Below are 18,616 nucleotides of genomic sequence, written 5' to 3'. Positions count from 1 at the left end.
GTGCTGTTCAAGCACTTTAATCAAAACCTAACACTGAAAAGGCTCACCGTGGAGGCAAGCCTTTTACATGAGTGCAGAAGAAACGATGGTGAAGGAATGAGCCTTGGGGGCTGCAAGAGTAAGGTGTCCATAAATGAGGAAAAAAGATCAAGAAGGAAAACACCAAGGAGTGTTTTCTGGAAGCCAAGTGTAGAACTTGGATTCTGTGTCCTGTCTCTCCAGAAGTCATCATGACCCCAGCTACAACAGCCATGGTGAAATCAAAAGATGGAAATGCAAGTAGAGAGTCATGGTGGGTAGGGAAGACACTGGACACATCTCTGATGGCAGTAATGTGGCTTCTGAGATGGAGAAGAATGGGTGAATTCTGATACATTTAAGAAACAAAAATAACAAAATGCTTGGTAGAAATTCTATAAGCAAAATAAACCTAAATTAAAATGCTAGTGTGAAAGTCAAAAATAGTGAATGAAGGTTTGTTGAATTTTGTTCAGAAAGCAAAAATAGGATATACAATTAATTTCTGATTATCTTCACAAATGTTTGTCTCAACTCCAAGAACATGGTGTTACATTTTGAACGACATATGCAATGCTAGAATGCCTAATGCACAATGAGCATGTGCAAAGGCAGTGCATTTATTTCTGCACATGTGTGTGCACATGGGAAATGTCTGATAGGAGGACTGCCCAACTGTTTAGAGTAGATCTCTCTCAATGGTGGACTTTCCTATGACTTTCTTTTATATTTATTCATGTCGGTTACTTTCTCAGTCTTGAGTATCATGTTTTATCTTAAAACTTAAAATCAGAATATCGGTTTTGTTCCTCAAGAAGTAGAATGAAAAAGATGTCAGAAAATTCCTTAGGTGATGTACAGTTGGTCAAACTCTTGCTTGAGATTGTTGACCCCACATTTAAGCTGAGTATCAAGTGCTATGAACAGTTTGAAAATTCCAATTTGAATAAAAAGGGATATCAAAAATGTATGTCTTTTAAAAATCATAAATACAAGATAAAAGTTATGTTTGCTAGGCCAATTAACTAAAAGCAGGATCTAAAATGTGCTATTTGCCTTTTTGAATATTATTTATAATTGCTGAGAAGCAAGGAAAAAAAAGAAAAAATTAAGGAGGCAAAGTGAACTGTCATTGGAGAGGGGGGCATCTCAGGGGAACTGGGGGGCATCTATCTTTTCCTTTCATTTGCATTTGGTTAGTCTCTGACCTACAAGAAAATTCATTGCTATTGTTTTCTTGGTCTCAGTGAGGCCACCCAAAATCCCAGTATTAATCTTTTGCAAATTTTCTTTATTTTTTAATATTGGATGCTCATGATTCTTTTATATGCCTAATGTCACAATTTACTGATGGAGTAAAGCCATCCCTGCAGTATGCATTTATTTTTTATTTCACATAGTTTCTCCTGGGGGCTTCAGGCATCTCCACAGAACTATATTGTGTATGTTTTCATTCTTTAATCCCAGGCATGACCCCAACTTGATACATTTATAACATTTGCTGCTTCAACTTTGTGACAATGGTCATTGGAGATTCATTGCTGGCAGATTGCAGATACGTGTAAGCTTGATGCTGTTAACCCTTCTGGATCAGTAGGTTTCTGGGTAATAAGTCTAAATCTAAAACTGGAGTGTTATCAATGGACATCAGTGGAAGGAGCAGAGTGTGATCAAAACCTAAGCTGCAGGAGTGGGGAGGAGTGACATTGAAAAGAAATTATTGGGTTTCTTTTCTTTTTCTAATATAGGAAGCTTACAGATTCGGTACAACCTGGGAGGCACAAGAGAGCCATACAATATTGACGTAGACCACAGGAACATGGTCAATGGACAACCCCACAGTGTCAACATCACCCGTCATGAGAAGACCATAATTCTCAAGGTATGCATGAGCACATATAAATTACATATGCAGCAGTAATGTAATGTTACACTCTTTATGCCTGGTAATACTTGGCCATTCGTTGGTTTTCTATTGGGAAGTTGGGGCAGCTAGAATACTTACAACTTTTACTGTAAGTGTTCAGTGAAGTAAAAAGATACATAGAGTTGTCCCTTGGTATACATGGAGGATTAGCTCCAGGATCCCGTGGATATCAAAATCTGAGGACACTTATGTACCTTATATATGGCACGGTATTTTCATAGACTCTATACACAGTCTACCGTAAGTCATGTTGAGATTACTTACAATACCTAATACAATGTAAATGCCATGTAAACAGTTGCTATACTGTATTATTTGATGAATAATGATAAGGAAAAATGTCTCTGTGTGCTGAGTACAGATGCAATTTTATTTTCAAATATTCTCAATCAGTGATCGGTTGAATCCAGCAATGCAAAAGCCATAGGTATGGAGGGTCGTCTTCAATTCTTACAGAAAAGGCAATGACGAAGTTAATGATAAAGCAATGTTTAGGAAGATGCAGAATAAATATTTCCTCTGTACTTTCTTTGTGGCTTTCCTGCTTTTAGAACTATCTATTATTCCAGTATCTATCAGGCTACTATGTTCAACCACTGCATCGTCTTTCCTGGCCATGGTCTCAGATGTCTGAAGTTTATTGTGTTTCTCAGCAAAGGTTATTTTGGTTTATCTGAACTACTACATTTTTTTTTTCCTCTGTGGAGGCTTTGCCTTAAAAATCCTCAAAGTGTAGTCTTTCCCCAAAATCTCTGACTCTAGCTAGAGGTTTTCAGTATACAAAGGGATGGTTTTATTACAACATTCAAGTTTTATTTCAGGTTCTTTTATTGTCCCTACCCCTACCACCAATTTTTACAATGAAAAAACCAGTCAGGGAGACACCATGAATAAAACATGACATGAGGAGGTCTCCCCGGGAATGAAGCCAAAAGATCAAGGAGGGAGCTGTCACTGCATTCTCTAGAAGGAGTTCAAAATAGATACCTGTCAGGACAAAGAACAGCAGGAGGACGCTGTTTTGTCAGGAATTGGAGCACTGCTGGCAGGGACTCAGCAGCCTCTCAGACCTCATTCCAATTCGGCTGGCTACTGGGGAAGTTTGCACTGCAAAGAAAAGGCACCAAGCCCTGTCTCCTCTGAGCACTGGTGGCTGTCAAATTCATAACTTGATGTGGAGTTTGCACATGACCTTTAGCAGTAAATGCTAGAGGGCATTTTTTTTCCCCAGTACTGGAGTTTGAACACAGGGCCCACACCTTGAGTCACTCTACCAGCCCTTTTTTATGATGGGCTTTTTCAAGTTAGGGTCTGGCGAACTATTTGCCTGGGCTGGCTTTGAACCATGATCCTCCTGATCTCTGCCTCCTGAATAGCTGGGATTACAGGCATGAGCCACCAGTGCCCAACTAGAGGGCATTTTTAGGGGAAGTCTTCCTTGGGAAAAGTGACAGCGTGCTGTTCCAGCTTGTTCTGCCATCTATCAAACATGGCATAAGTAGGGTTATCTCATTGTGACCAACTTACTCTCTGAGCCTAGGACCTGGCACATCACTTGTTTGTTGAACAGACCAAGGTCATCTCTAACCATGGCTTGAGCTTTATTCAGAAAAACCCACAAGTCCAGGAAAGAAGTGGTTTTGTGCCATTTTATGGAGAATGTATTCATTCACATTTAATTAGATTATTCTAAATTATTCTAAACACCCAATCTGTCACCTCTTTTAAAGAAAGTGACTCATCTTGCTGTTCTCCATTGTAAAATAATGTTCAAAGTTAAGCAGAGCTGGGCAACGGTCATTAGAGACAGTATAACAGAGGACACCCCCATGGCCCTAGCATTTTATCAGGTTGACCTCACTCTCTGCCACAATGGATGAGACAGTGGCCTTGAGAAAGGCACTGGGCTGGACGGTTTATGAGCTTGGGCTTTTGAGGCATAGTCCAAGAGCTCCATGACTGAAGGCCAGAGAACAGAAGAGGATCCAGAGAGTCAGGAGGCCAGGAGGTCTGGTTCTGTTGCTCTGGCTTCTTTTGGGTGAAAATGACCAAAAAAAAAAAAAATCAGTTAGGAACTAATTTGTTTGAGTAAAATTCCTAGAGGAAAATCAAAGAATTGTAGAAATTCAGAAAGAAAACTGGGCGCCAAGCACCGTGGCACATGCCTGTAAACCCCTGCTACTCAGGAAGTGAAGATAGAGTTGTATTCCAAGGACAGCTCTGGGGAAACACAGGACCCTATCCAAAAAAATAACTAAAGCAAAAAAGAGCTGGGAGCATGAGTAAAATAGAACTCTTGCCTAGCAATTACAAGGTCCAGAGTTCAAACCTCAATACCACAAAAAAGAAAATGAAAGAAAGGAAGGAAAGGAGAGAGGAAAGGAAAGAAAAAGGAAAGGGAAGGGAAGGACAAAAGAGAAAACCAAAACTTGTGAAAAGAATCCAGGAAACCTGGAAGATTAAAGCTGTGGATCAGAATACTGTTGAGCCAGTTTCTCTCTCTCTGTCTCTCTCTCTTTCTCTTTCTCTCTCTCTTTTGCTCTCTCTCTCTCTTTCTCTCTATCTCTTTCTCTCTCTTTCTCTCTCTCTCTCTCTCTCTCTCTCTCTCTCTCTCACTCGCTCTCTCCCTGCACCTTCCTCCCCCTCCTTGCCAACCTACTCCATCCTTCCTTCCTTAGCTCTCTGAGAGACCTGGGCTAACTACCTGTACTGCAGGCTCCTTCTACATAGGGTCCTACCTTCTTGATTCTCATTTTAAGCCCCCAGAAAATCTCTGCTTGGCTTGACATTAGCCATGTGCTCATCCTGCTGGGGAGGACAATGACCAACAGTCCCTCATCAAATCCTAGGAACTGGGGAGTCTCCCTCAAGAGAATAGAGCACAGTTCCTGTAAAAGGAGGGAGGGATGATGGGCAAGGGACCAGCAGGGAGGAATTCTGCACAGCAATGGCACCCACAGGTGCTGAGAAACCCTGCCACTCTGCATCTCCTATCCTAGGATGTAATATAGTTGCTGGGTTTAGAAAGCTTGTTTGAACATGGCAGGGAAGCCTGGTCTGGGGACCTCCAGTCTCTCTCAGCCCAGTCTCCCCCAGCCCAGGGTCTTCCCCAAAAGCCCTGGCCTCCCTGAGGGAAGAAGGAAGGAAAGGTAGAAAATGGTGGAGGAAGAAAAGACAGGACCCCTCCTCATGGAAAATGGGTCCCACAGAAAGACTCTACTTATGCTCAGTTAGGGAGTAATTCTGCACAGCCTGGCAGTAATTCTTAGGGTACCTTTAGAATCCCTAAAGCTCTCTGGTCCTTTTCTTAAAACAATCTGCAAATCCATGTTGAGAACTTCTAAAACCTTAGCAATGTGTGCGAAGAGCTATAATGAAACGCTCGTAGAGATTACTTCTGGCTAAAGGGATTGGGGATAGCCCTGTTTACCCTGGAGTTTTCTGGATTTCCACATTTTCCAAGAGCATGTGTTGCATTTTTATAATCAAACAGAAATATGAAATGTGTACACCTCCTCAACCTCTCCTGTAGCCCCCAGTTATAATAAAATATAATGGCAAAGATAATTAATTTTAATTAAAATTTGCTTCTAAGTTTAAAAGTGCTATATACGATGCTTTTGGAATTAAGGTGAACTTTGCACATTTGTACATGCTCAAACATCATATCATATGATTTAGATGATGTTTATCAGTGTTTAGAGTGTTTTAAAAATCAGGTTTACTTTCCTAGTTGGGTTGGGCTAAAGCTAACATCAAATTAATTTGCACTCCCTGGGCATACACGGTCTGAAGTGGTGCTTAGTACTTGAGAGAAATTGACCTTGGATGAAACATTTGCTGCTGAAAAATAAAGTGGCCAATCTCCACATAGATAATGAAGAACTGGCGCTAACAGTTACCAGAGACCAAAGCGAACGAGAACCCATGACAAGCCTCAAGTGGCGTCATTTATGAAAACTCACAGTTGCATCAGGGATAACAGCTTAAGGCTTAATGCCAGTCAAAATGTAAACAAAGCTGGAGCAGGCAGAGACACCTGAAAGAGTCTGTCTGTAATGAGAAATCAGGCCAATTAGCAGGGATCCAAAATCAAACATTACAGCCAACAATTTCTGTGTGATGCATGTTTTCCGCATTCTTTCCTTCTTGCCTGCCATCTGCAATGTTTTCCTTCTACTTCTCTCCTTTCTCTCCTCCCAACCTCATTGTACAGGGCTCAAAGGAGGTTTACAGGAAGTGAAGTGAATGAAATAGGGAAATAAAGTCATGAAAAGAACAGCCCCACGACAAGGAGGAAACAGTGAGATGTTATTCAGATCACAATAGCTTACCCCCTTGCACAGAAGTGACTCTAAGCTTCTTCAGCCAGAAGTGCACAGCCAGAAAGGATAAAAATGCATCAATTCCTCTTAGTTTCCTCTAAACATTTTCCTACTATTGCATTCTCTCTTATAATACCATGGGTTATACTAACAGAAAACTGCCCAGAGCATAGTCCATGTGTGTGACATTACATCCATGAAAACAGCTCATGTGTGTGGAGGTTTCCTGTGTTCTAGACACTGTGCTAAGCATGTCACACACACTTTCTCATTTAATCCTCACAAAAGCCTTCTGACTATGTACCATTATTATCCCCATTTTAGAGATGTTGAAACTAAAGGTCAGAAACTGTGATGTGACCCATCCAAAGTTAGAGAGCAATAAATGACAAATGCATAAGTTGGCCAGGTGGCAGTGGCTCACACCTATAATCCTATCTACTCAGGAGGCAGAGATCAGGAAGATCGCAGTTTGAAGCCAGCTCAGGCAAATAGTTCTGAAGAGTTTATCTCAAAAATACACAACACAAAAAAAGGGCTGGTGGAGTGGCTCACATGGTAGAATACCTGCCTAGCAAGCGTGAGGCCCTAAGTTCCAAACCCCAGTACACCACCCCCAAAAAAGCATAGGTTGAACTGAGTCTGTCATGCTTCAAGATGTGCACATGGACTTGACTGTGACTGAATAGAAAGATGTCTGAAAGGATAGCCACAAAATTTGGAAAGTGGATCCTCTAGCTGGTAAGACATTGAGTAATATTTTCATTATCGTTGTTGCTATAAAATAGCTTAAAATATGCAAAATCCCATAGAATTATAAAACACGTACCTATGTACATCCCATCCAAATATTATAGATTTTGACAGTTCTTTATATTTGACTTTTTTTAATGCAGGGATAGTTGAAGGCTCTTTGTCATCTTGTTGTATCAATAGGCCCTGAGAAAAACAGTGGACAAAGCCTTCAACATGGCGGCAGGAAATATGGTTTTTCCAAGACTGTTGATACAACATCTTCTTAGGAAAGTTGAGCATAACTTCAAGATGGAATTATATTCAAAGAACTCTGTAGTGAGTGGTTTGGGAAAGGATGGTGTAGGATGAGGGGGGCAAGAGTGGATATGAAGCAGCTTTCTGCTATTCTGACCTGATCCAAGACTAAAACCAGCTAGAAAACAAAAATTAGTAAACTCCATGTTCTTACCAATAACTGTCCATAACTATCACATATTTTTGAGTTTTGATGGAAGTTAGCAGAGAGTTCAGGGATATATTTGTAGCACAAATACCCAGAATCCATATTCTCTCAAGATCAATGGACCAGATGGGAAGGATGTGTCATTTTGGCTTTCACCTAGCTGGAGAGTCACCCTATGTCTGCCAAGATGAAGTTAATAAATTTCCTGCAAGCAAAATAAGACCTTTCTTAAAAACTAGCTCTAGGTCCTCAGGAACAAGTAGTGACTAGGTTATTATACCACAAGGAACATGACTTTGGTTATTTTCACTAGGAATTTTCAAAACAAATGTTCAAAAAATATCACTGAACTCTATTTTTTTAAATAAAGTTTATAATTTCTTTCCTGCTATTATCAGAATTTCAACAAAATTATGTAAAAACAGTTGAATCAATTGCTAATTGAGCTATTTATTAATATGAATATCAAAAATTGTTCCCTAAAAACGTGTTCAAAACATTATCAACAAATAGTATGTGCTAAATGCCCAGATAAAAGGAAAGATACAAATGTTAGAATAACACTAATTAGTGTAACAAATCAACCTCAAAATCTCAATGGCTTACTCAATTAAAGTCTATCACATAGCATTTGTTGCCCTTAATGCAGAGAAACTAAAGCAGATACCTTAAAGCAACTGAGGCCAATAGGAAAAGGGGACCAGGAACTAGAGAAAAGGTTAGATCAAAAAGAATTAACCTAGAAGGTAACACCCACACACAGGAAATCAATGTGAGTCAATGCCCTGTATAGCTATCCTTATCTCAACCAGCAAAACCCCTTGTTCCTTCCTATTATTGCTTATACTCTCTCTACAACAAAATTAGAGATAAGGGCAAAATAGTTTCTGCTGGGTATTGAGGGGGGGGAGCGGGAGGGGGGGGAGTGGGTGGTAAGGTAGGGGGTGGGGGCAGGGGGGAGAAATGAACCAAGCCTTGTATGCACATATGAATAATAAAAGAAAAATGAAAAAAAAAAAAAAGAATTGCCAGTTAACAGGTGTTTTGCTCTATGTCTTGAACATTTCTTTCTTTTCTATATTGTGAATCAACAGACTTTAGTTTATAAAAAAAAAAAAAAGGAAAGTCTTTTGGTCTTCAGCAGTGATGAAGACATGCTGGATAGGCATCTGCCCATTACTCTCATGGTGACCCATGGCTCACCCTCTGGGAGGCTCTTCCTTGTCTGGGATCTGTCATGACCAGCACTGAATCAAGTCCTGAGGATTGCAGCTGGGTTCCTTACAGCTTTAGGTTCTACTTCCTACAGGTACAATTCACACTACGGATTGTTTCATATGCATAAGCCTATGGTAGAACAGACCTGCAGTTTTTTTGCCAATACAACTCCCCAAAACCTGAGTTGGCTTCTGAATTATTTGTTTCCAGTCAGTTTCATGTGCCTGTAAACACACCCTAAGCTCTTTCCTAGACATGGATCTTATACAACCTAATCACTTGCAGGTGCCCATGCCTTTCTCTCTCTCAAGGTAAGAGTAGCTACCTTGAGGCCACCTGACTGATAGGGCTTACTCTTAGGGCTAAGTCAGTCTACTGAACTGAGGAATCTTACTGTACCTTTATCACTCAAATCTTTTTGCAGTTTTATTTCATACTCTTTTGTGTAAAGTTCTATATGTCTGGATTTGCTCTATTTGCTTTCAACTAATATTTGGAAACTGGTCGATTCTTTCCTGAATTCATCTCTTCTTTGACATAGTCAGCAAGAAGTGACTGACACCATTACTATTTCATCTCTTTCAAAGTTCTTTCCCTAAAGCTACAGGTCATAATTAGTCTGCCCTGCAGGTGACATGAGGTGAAATTGGTTCTAGTTTCTCCACACAAGAGATGCTCCAAGACTCCTAGTGAATTCTGAAACCCCAGAGAGTACCAAACCCTATATATACTATTTTTTCCTACACATACATACCTATGATAAAGTTTAATTTATAAATTAGGCACAGTAAGAGATTAATAATATCTAATAATAAAATAGAACACTTATAGCAATATATGGTAATAAAGTATAAATGTGGTCTCCATATATCTCTCTGTCTCTCCACCTCTCTCAAAATACTTTACTATTCTCATTCTCTTCATGACGATGTTAGATGATACAATGAATGTTTAGGTGGTGAGATGAATGACGTAAGCATTGTGTAAGCTACTATGTAAGGATTAAACACAAGCATGCGATAACCCAATCTGATGACCAAGAGGGCTCCTGAGTGACGAATGAGTGGGTAGCACATAAAATGTGGATACACTGAGCTGGGCACCGGTGGCTCATGCCTGTAATCCTAGCTACTCAGGAGGCAGAGATCAGAAGGATCATGTTTCGAAGTCAGCACAGGCAAATAGTTTGTGAGACCCCATCTCGAAAAAACCCGTCACAAAAAAGGGCTGGTGGCGTGACTGAAGGTATAGGCCCTTAATTCAAACCCCAGTACCACAAAAAAAAAAAATGTGAATACACTGGACAAGGGATGATTCACATGCTGGGTAGGATTGAGTGAACAGCACAACAGTTTATCATGTTACTCAGAATGGCACATGATTATGAACTTATGAGTTATTTACTTCTGGAATTTTCTAGTTGATAATTTTTTGAACCTTGATTGACCTGGTAAATTAAACCATGAAAAGCAAAACCATGGACAAGGGAGGACTAATGCACCATCACTCTCCATCTTTCTAGCCTTTCATATCCGTCTCTCCACCACCTGCTACCTGACCACAAAGCCAATTAAAATTGGTTTCTGTTATATCAATGCTCTACTTCAAGATACCAATTTGTGTACTGGGTTATAGTTACTGCTGTAACAACAGAAAAAAATCAGAGACTTAATACAAATAACTTCCTTTCTCACCCACCTAACACTTCAATGCATTGTCCCTTGTCGGAAAGAAGTTTCCTCTACACAATGATATACTTAGTGAGGCTTGGCAGTAACTAATGGAGAAAACCACACACAATATATAAATAGACTGATAAAAGGAATTTAATACTAATGCCCAGAAATACAGAGTTAAAGATAGTCATTTAGTGCTCTAACTTCAAGGTCTTGAAAGAAGGGTACATATTGATATGTGGAGTCAAGTGAGGACATAGGAGGGCATTTATTATGGGCAGGAATGGAAGTATGTATGTGCCAAAAAAAGAAAATAATGTTAAAGTAAGATCCTAGTAGAGTGACTACTTCACAGGCTTAACCTTCTTTCTACCCAATGAGTAGAAAAGATCACCCCTGGGGAAGATGCCATAAAAAGTTTACCTGGTCAGGTGCAGTGGTGCACATCTGTGGTCCCAGCCACTCAAGCAGAGATAGGAGTGTTAAAGTCCAAGTTCAGTCCAGGCAAAAGCATGAGACCTTATCTGAAAAGCATCTTAGAAGCAGAAGGACTCAGCATGGCTCAAGTGGTAGAGGGTAATGTACCAATGGGCAGGAGAGAACTGGTCCATGGCTTTCTGCATGTGGAAGTGTTCAACTGTAAGGCGTTTCAAGTGAACTCCTCAACCAGAAGAACAGCCCTCTGCAGTCGGGAGGGCCTTCGTAACCCTGGTATGTAGTGCTCATATGCTTTCATACAGTGTGATGCTTTTATACACTGATCCCTTGGCATAATGAACTGGGAACGGCTGGTGCTATCAGCCCCGTTCCACAGAAGAGCAACAACAAGTCAAAAGCTCAGCAGAGTCGTCATGACCAAGGACTCACAAAGGACAGAATCTCCTCTGGACCCAGGAAATCAGTCTTCTTTCCTAGTGGACACTTTGCAGTCATACGAACAGGCAAGAGAACTAAGCTCACTCCTGCTGGCTTGCCTCAGAAACGTCAAGGTTTCCATAAAAGAGAGTCTTAGGGGGTTAACACTTTCTCTGGAATTTCCTAAGGTAGCGGGGGGGATACTGAACAACATTCTTGTTCTGATAAACTATTTGACTTTGCCTTTGTTCAGAGATAGGAAAGGTGATGAAATCAATCTGGAAGATGATAAGACAGACTAGACTTATGTGTGGCTCAGAGAATGCCACCTGTCATCAGAAGGCTAAAGAACATATCACTATCTTTAGAAAAAGGAGTTGGTAGAGCAGCTTTTCAAACGTTATTTGATCTGCTAATAAAGATTCTTTTCTTAATTTTTTTTCTTGAGAATATTAATAAAGATACCAGGAATTTCTCCTCAACCTAAGCCCTACCAAGACAATAGCAATGGTACTAGTTACAACATCAGTAGTGCAATTGTGTTAATAACAACCAGTCATTCTTGGTTGCACTGTGCACCAGTCTCCTCTTCATGCTCTGTGATCTGTACTTCATGCAAATCACACTCTTACAAGGAAGGTACTAACTACTTCCTACTTTACAGATATGGAAACAGAGACTGAGAAGTCAAGAAGGGGTAAGGTTGAAGCACAAACCCAAGTCTTCCTGATGTTCAAGCCCACACACCAGAAACACTGCACTACACGTAGTTTTTGTTTTGTTTTGCTTTGGGTTTTGGTAGTATGTAAATTACTTTTTTAATAATCAACCTTTACTTAATAGATGTATGCTAAATCTTACATCCTTCTAAGGAAGAATCTTTTCTTATTTTTTTTGAAGGGATGCTGGGGATTGAACAGGGGCCTCATGCCTGGTTAGCATGTGCTCTACCACTGAGCTACACCCCCAGTCCTTTGTTTTTATTTTTGATTAACACATGTTCTTTGAGCATATTAAAAAGCTTTGATGTGGTATTTCAATGCATGCATATGATGTACACGAATAAAATCCAGTCTCTGTTTATTCACTCTCCCTCCCCTCAACTTCTCCACCTTCAAATAACACTGTTTCACATTCAAGTCAACTTTTTTTATTTTTACATATGAAGAAAAACATGTAGTACATGTCTGGCTTATTTCAGTTGACATGATGTCCTCCAGTTTCATCCATGTCATCACAAATGACGGGATTTCACCCCTCTTTATAGCTAAATAATATTGCATGTTGTATATATACTGCTATGCCTGGTTTTAAGTTGAACATGGCTCACCTGGCCTGGTCATGGAGAATCCTTCCTCTAGAAGGCTAATAGGAAACTAAGTTAGAAAGCTGACCTAACAATTACACACAGTATTACTGGATAACAAAATGTGTTGAAAAGGAAAGTATATCAATATCATCTCAGTGTTTTGTTTTGTTTTGTTTTGGTGGTACAGGATTTGAACTCAGGGCCTTGCTCTTGCTATGCAAACACTATACCACTTGAACCACACCCCCAAAGACTTTTTGCTTTTAGTTTATTTTTCTGATAGAGTCTCACTTTTGTTTTGGTTTTTTGTTTTGGTTTGTTTTGGGGATTGTTTTTTGGGCTTTTGAGGGGTTGAGTGGTTCTAGGGCTTGAACTCAAGGCTTTGCACTTGTTAGGCTACACTTTACGACTTGGGCCAAGTCTCCAGCCTGGGTCTCATTTTTTATCCAGGACTGACCCTGAAGTCACAGTCCTCCCATCTCCATCTCCCACATAGTTGGGATTATAGACATGTATCACCATGCACAACCAAGATCTCAGTTTTGTAAAACAAATGATATAAACCTTTCAAACAAACCATGCACAGTGTTCATGCTAAACAAGAGATAAGATATGTAGCCTACTACAAATGGTGAAATTTACATTCATCTACAACATACTAAATTAGGCAATAGCCTCCTTAGAAAAAAATAACTCGATGGAGGAAAACACAAGCATTAAAAGAAATGACCAAGTAAGTTAATAAAATCCTAACTTCCAGAGTCAAAGCAAACTAAGAGGTTTATCTTGAAGCAAGTGCTATCGTGGCACACAGTCTCATCTGAGACTGTGAAAGTTTCATCTGAGTTCTTTAAACAGACAGGCGCATAACCGCCCATCTTTCCATTTTAGCATCCTTCTTGGGACCCCAACTGAAATCAGACACTGGAGTGCTGCTGAATCATTCAAAACTGTGTGCCCTTGAACTTTTTGCTAATAAAGAACAATACCAAAAAGCATAGAGATACAAACACTCCTGGAAATTTTAATATCAGAGGTTGTTCAAAGAAAATAACACTGTTTGGAAGCATTAGGTCCTTTTAGGGATGTCAGAACAAATAAAGTTGACCTAGCTAGCCTAGGGCCTTGCTCTTGAAATTATATTTACTGTAGCTTCTTCCCCTCGGCTAATCTAGTCTTTTATCTAGTCTGGATGATAAACGTGCCTCCTTGGCTGTGCACTAGAAGCATGCTTGACAGAAGGGAGATGACTGAAAGAGTAACGGTCAGCCTTTTGAACTCTGGCTTCTCCTTCCCAGGGCACTTTACCCACTCACAGGCTGTCTACAGGGTTCCAGCAAGTACATTGCTACTTAGCTTCCCACTTTAATGGAAGACAGACTTACACTTAATTCTATGGAGAGCATAGGTCAATATTTTATTAGTTCCTTAAATCATTACAATGGTTTGATTCTACAGAAGACATCGGGGAAGGGAAGAAAGAGGGATATTTGTGTTGGAAAAGTAACTACCAATTTGCTCTGTGTATGAGTCCAAGTTCAGTTTTGCTTCCACACTTCTATGTGCCCAGCGTAGCTTGTTCTAAGTAAGGCTCCTGATCTCATTAGCTTCTGTCATGTCTCCCCCAGCACTAGGTTGGGCTATGGGGTCCTTGACCCTTGGGAGGGTGTTTTGGCAAGTTGTCATTATTTGGTTCAAGCAGAAAGTAGGACTGTTTGGTGAAAAGGGGGAAAGAGGCCCAACTATCAGAGCCTTAGATTCCTCTCTTTGCCTGTATCTACAAACCGGCTTGCCACTTTAAATTCAGACCACCCTGCACTCAGAGGTGTGGGTGGCAAGGGCGCAGGGCAGCTCCAGGCCAGCAGTGCAGGTGTCTGACAAAGATCCCGTTTTTCAAGAGATGTTCTCAAGATGGTTCAAGACTATTCCATGAATAATGCACTTTCCTCCTGTTTAAAACCATATGATGCTGGGGACGTAGCCAGGGTGGAGTGTTTGCCTCGCATGTGCAAAGCCCTGTGTTCAATCCCCAAGACAAAAAAAAAAAATGAGGATCAAAAAGATTTTAACAGGACAGCATCTAATTAACGTTATCTCTTACTCCTGTTTACCATCTAGCCTACAGCATGCCGGAAAGTTCCAAACAGCAACCATTTTTTAAGCCTGACTCAAATAAAATTTGATGGCTGCCAATATCATTTCATAAAACCACTTACTGATGTGAAGTACAATTAAAATTAATTCAAATTTGACCAAAATAAATTTGAGGAGAACAGCTCTGTGCTGAGTATCTACTATCTGAAAGAAGTTTGAGTAGACAAAGATGAGTGGGTGGGCAAGGAAGTCGTGAAGGGATGATTTACAAAGTGTGTATTTTACCCTCACAGTTTGTATTCTGGAAGGGGAGAAAAGAAGTTTACACACTTGATATGCTTTTCTTCAGACAGTAGAGAGACTTTAACATGTTGGTCTCCTTTTCACTGTGTAAATAATAGAAAGGAAATATAGCTCAAGAGAATATTAGCAATTTGAGCTGGCAATAAGACCATAGCACATAAAGCAAGATTTCCCTTTAAGAATGATCGGAAGCCCAGCAGAGACCACCCCATGGGTTGCAGTTGTTAAATCCAGAAATTGTTATTAAGATATAAATTTAAAAAGAATCCTTTTTAATGGGCTCCTCCACTTAATACCTCTGTGATCTCTAGCAAGTTACTGAAATCCATGTTTCCTTATTGGTAAAATAGGATTAAAGCTACCTCTTTTCATGAGGTTTGTGTGTGCTAAATGAAAATACACACACAAAGCATCTAGTATAGTCTATGGCCCAACACAATGCTGGTTTCCTTCCTTCCCTCCCAATTCCTCCTTTTTCTTAAAAGCAACACCTAAGAAGCTGTCAGGGTCATTATCAACAGGGTGTCCAAGGCCTCATGTCCCGTTCATTGATCTGTAGTGCAACCATCCTGCCGGTACTTGACACCTAATGGAGTCACAGTGCACAGCATGGCTGCTCCTCCAGGGGGCCCACCCAGTGCAGAGACCACCAGTCACACAGGCAGGAAGCAAGCGCCAGTCCAAGTACAAAAAGACCACCTCGTCTTACTTATCTTTTTCTACCAGATGCAATATGTGCTGTTCTGTAATTCATAACAATTATACCAAGAACATTAGAAAAAAGAAAGTCTAACCCATCAAACCCATCCAATCTGAAACAGAAAAAGACTTATAATGAATATGTCAGCACTTGCAAGTTTTTCACTTCTTTTCTAAAGCAATTTCATCTGCAAAGGAATTATATACTACAGGGCTAGACGGGACCTCCAGTCTACACTCCAGAAAAATGTGTTTACTTCGCTTTACATTTCTTACAGCTCGGTGGGAAGGCAGTTGCAATGCAATTTCCAATCCAGTTTAAGGTCTGAGATGTCAGATCTCTTTCCTTCTCCAGAACACGACCAAAGCTTATAAGCCCAAGGTTGGGGAGTTCATTTTTCTTCCCCAAGCACATTAAGTACATAAATCATCTCTCAAGAAAGAAGATAGGGTTCCTGGATTTCTATTTTGTCTAGCATGAAAACTAAAGTCCAATCTGTGAAGCATTATATTGTTATATCCATCTGCAGTGCACTAAAATCACTCCCAAAGATTGTAGTTCTCCAAGCTATTTTTTAGTACAATAGGCAGAGCGGGTTGTTTCTTATGCACAGGTAACTGAAAGCAAGTTTCTATCTCACCTAAATTTATCTCCTCCCCGAAAAGGAAATGTATCTCAGCATGCAGTCCAAGCTTCTGAAGGGTTGCATGCTGCCCTTCCACTCAGGGGAAGGAGAAGGCTGCACACTGGTATTGTGTGAGGACTTTGATGGACTGACTCCTGGGGCAGGGCCTGAGCTAGAGAGTTAACGCGCCCTCTAGTGGTCAACAGCCATAGCCGGCGAGCCTGAGGAAGGGAAGCTGCCTTGTGAAGCTCTCTTAACCTGGTTTCGGACAGAGGCTCCCCAACCCAGACCCTGGGTTTTTTGCATAGTGAAATGCTATGATTGCAGTAGGATATTGTATTGCTTACATAAATGGAAGTTTGCAGTGTGTTCAAAGAAAAATTCCCAGGGAGTTTTCTTATTTTCTTACACTTCTTTGTCCCCGAGACTCAAGAAGTGGTTGCTGACCGATTGGGTAAATGAGTGGAGCCAGTCCACGAGTAATGGATTCTGATCACACACCGCCAGCTTGGCCCATCTGAGGGCAGGTGGATCCTTTCTGCTTCCCTCCCCAGTCCTCACTGAACAAACGAAAGAATCGCCCCTTCTCTAATAGTAAGAAGAAGAAACATAATCAACATGTTGGAGGGAGTGGTAATTTTTTAAGTCTTTTTGGGTACAAGAGAGGGGATGGTTCAAGAGAAAAGATAAAGGAAAGACATCCAAAAGGATGTGGAATTAACAAAACTGAGTAAATAACTGCCTCTCTGTTCAAGCATCCTTCCTGCTATAGTCACCCAGGGCCACCAGCAGAACTTCAGTACAGTTAGCTGACTCCTGATCCCCTATGAAGAGACCTTAAATGCAGGATTATCAATGCCATGCTTCTGCCAGTGCTGTGTGCTTAACCCCCAAAACTGAACCCCATAAATGCATGTTAGCAGTAGCATTGAAACAGTCAACAGGTTTCTGCAACCTCCAACTTCCTTGTCATCTCTGAAAACCTGCCCCAGCTACTGGAAATGGAAAGGACAGAGGTCATGAAGTCAGAAGGTCAATAGAAGGAAATGTAGTGAAAATGAGGAAGAGGAAGACACATGCCAGGGACAATGCTGGTGTCCCTGCTCTCCACCCATTTCCAGAATTATCCTGTGCCCACGCCAAGGACACTGTGCTGGCCTAGCTCCTCACTGGTGCAGGATCCAGGCTGCACAGTGTCCTATCCAGCAGTTTAGTAAGTTAACCTCTGTGCCTGAGTTTCCTCAACTGTAAAATGGGGCTAGTAAGAGTAGGTGCCCACAGAGTTTTGTGCAGATTAATTGAAATGATAAGTGTTAAATTCCTCAGGTGAGATGTGACCTGGAGTTGACCTTCAAGAAATGGTAAATGAGCCGTGCATGGTGTACCACACCTGTAATCCCAACTGCTTGGGAAGCAGAGATAGGAGGTTCTTGGTCTGAGGCTGGCCTGGGAAAAATCACAAGACCCTATCTAAAACATGAACTGAAAGAGAAAGGACTGGGTACATGCGCCAGCGTGTATAAGAGACCCAGAGTTCGATCCCCAAGAGAGAGAGAAAGTAGGTAGATGCTGGTAGTGTTGGGGAGGAAGACCAAACTTTTTTCTTCTTCTGGAATATTCTCTGCACTAGTTCTCCTTCTCCCAAGGCCTTTCAACTTCATGTCCTTTCTTCCTGAGGTGCTGACGGAGTCCAGGCAGAATGTCAAGCCCGTCTCTACAAGACTAGTTGAAGAGGAGCCAGGGTGTGGGCAAGGTGAAGAGCAGGTCTGGGGTCACCGTGAGGTTCTTCACTCACCCATGCCCTTTCTGGAGTAGATTTGAACACACAATGAAGCCCAAAGCCAAATCTAATAGGATTTCATCTTAGCCCATTTCGTTATAGCTTTTACACATGCACACTCACACATATGCATGGAGCAAGTGCCCCTCTTCTCTCTCTTTCATCACTTCTCCTGGCTTTTTCTATTTTCCATTCCTCACCATCTTTGCTAAAATCTCCCAGTCCTCCTCACATTCCACTTTTGGAACGGATTCCAGACACAGTGGTAAAATCTTCAGCATTTCCAGGAATGGAGCTTTGCTGCCTTGTAGAGTCAACAGAACCAGTCATCAGATGGAGCCCAGACCACGGCACTTTCCTCTGATCCTGAAGCCACTCCTATAGATAGGGCTTCTGAAGCGCCTTCCACCCTGTCACCCCAAACAGAACTGAAGGGTGTGGTTATCTGTCCTCTGCTAGTGCCAGTTTTAGACTCCAGGCTGCCAAAACCAATGGCAAAGTGATATCGATAGAGCCGCTGAACTAAAAAAAGATGTGTTTGAGGAGTTGTTTTTTTAACATCAAGGACTTTAACTATATTACAGTTTA

The 18,616-nt window shown here is 41.0% G+C and overlaps 1 protein-coding gene across 1 annotated transcript in view; it reads left to right on the top strand.

The window, feature by feature from the left end:
• The window catches only part of Cntnap2 (contactin associated protein 2), a 1,948,854-nt gene that overhangs the window by 1,799,360 nt on the left and 130,878 nt on the right, over window positions 1-18,616 (top strand). The window contains exon 20 of the mRNA XM_074061335.1: window positions 1,767-1,900. Within this exon, the coding sequence (XP_073917436.1) occupies window positions 1,767-1,900 (134 nt within the window). The remainder of the gene's footprint in view (window positions 1-1,766; window positions 1,901-18,616) is intronic.

The sequence above is a fragment of the Castor canadensis genome, chromosome 2 (assembly GCF_047511655.1).
Source record: "Castor canadensis chromosome 2, mCasCan1.hap1v2, whole genome shotgun sequence".
NCBI lineage: Eukaryota > Metazoa > Chordata > Mammalia > Rodentia > Castoridae > Castor > Castor canadensis.
This window is presented reverse-complemented; position numbering and strand designations above follow the sequence as displayed.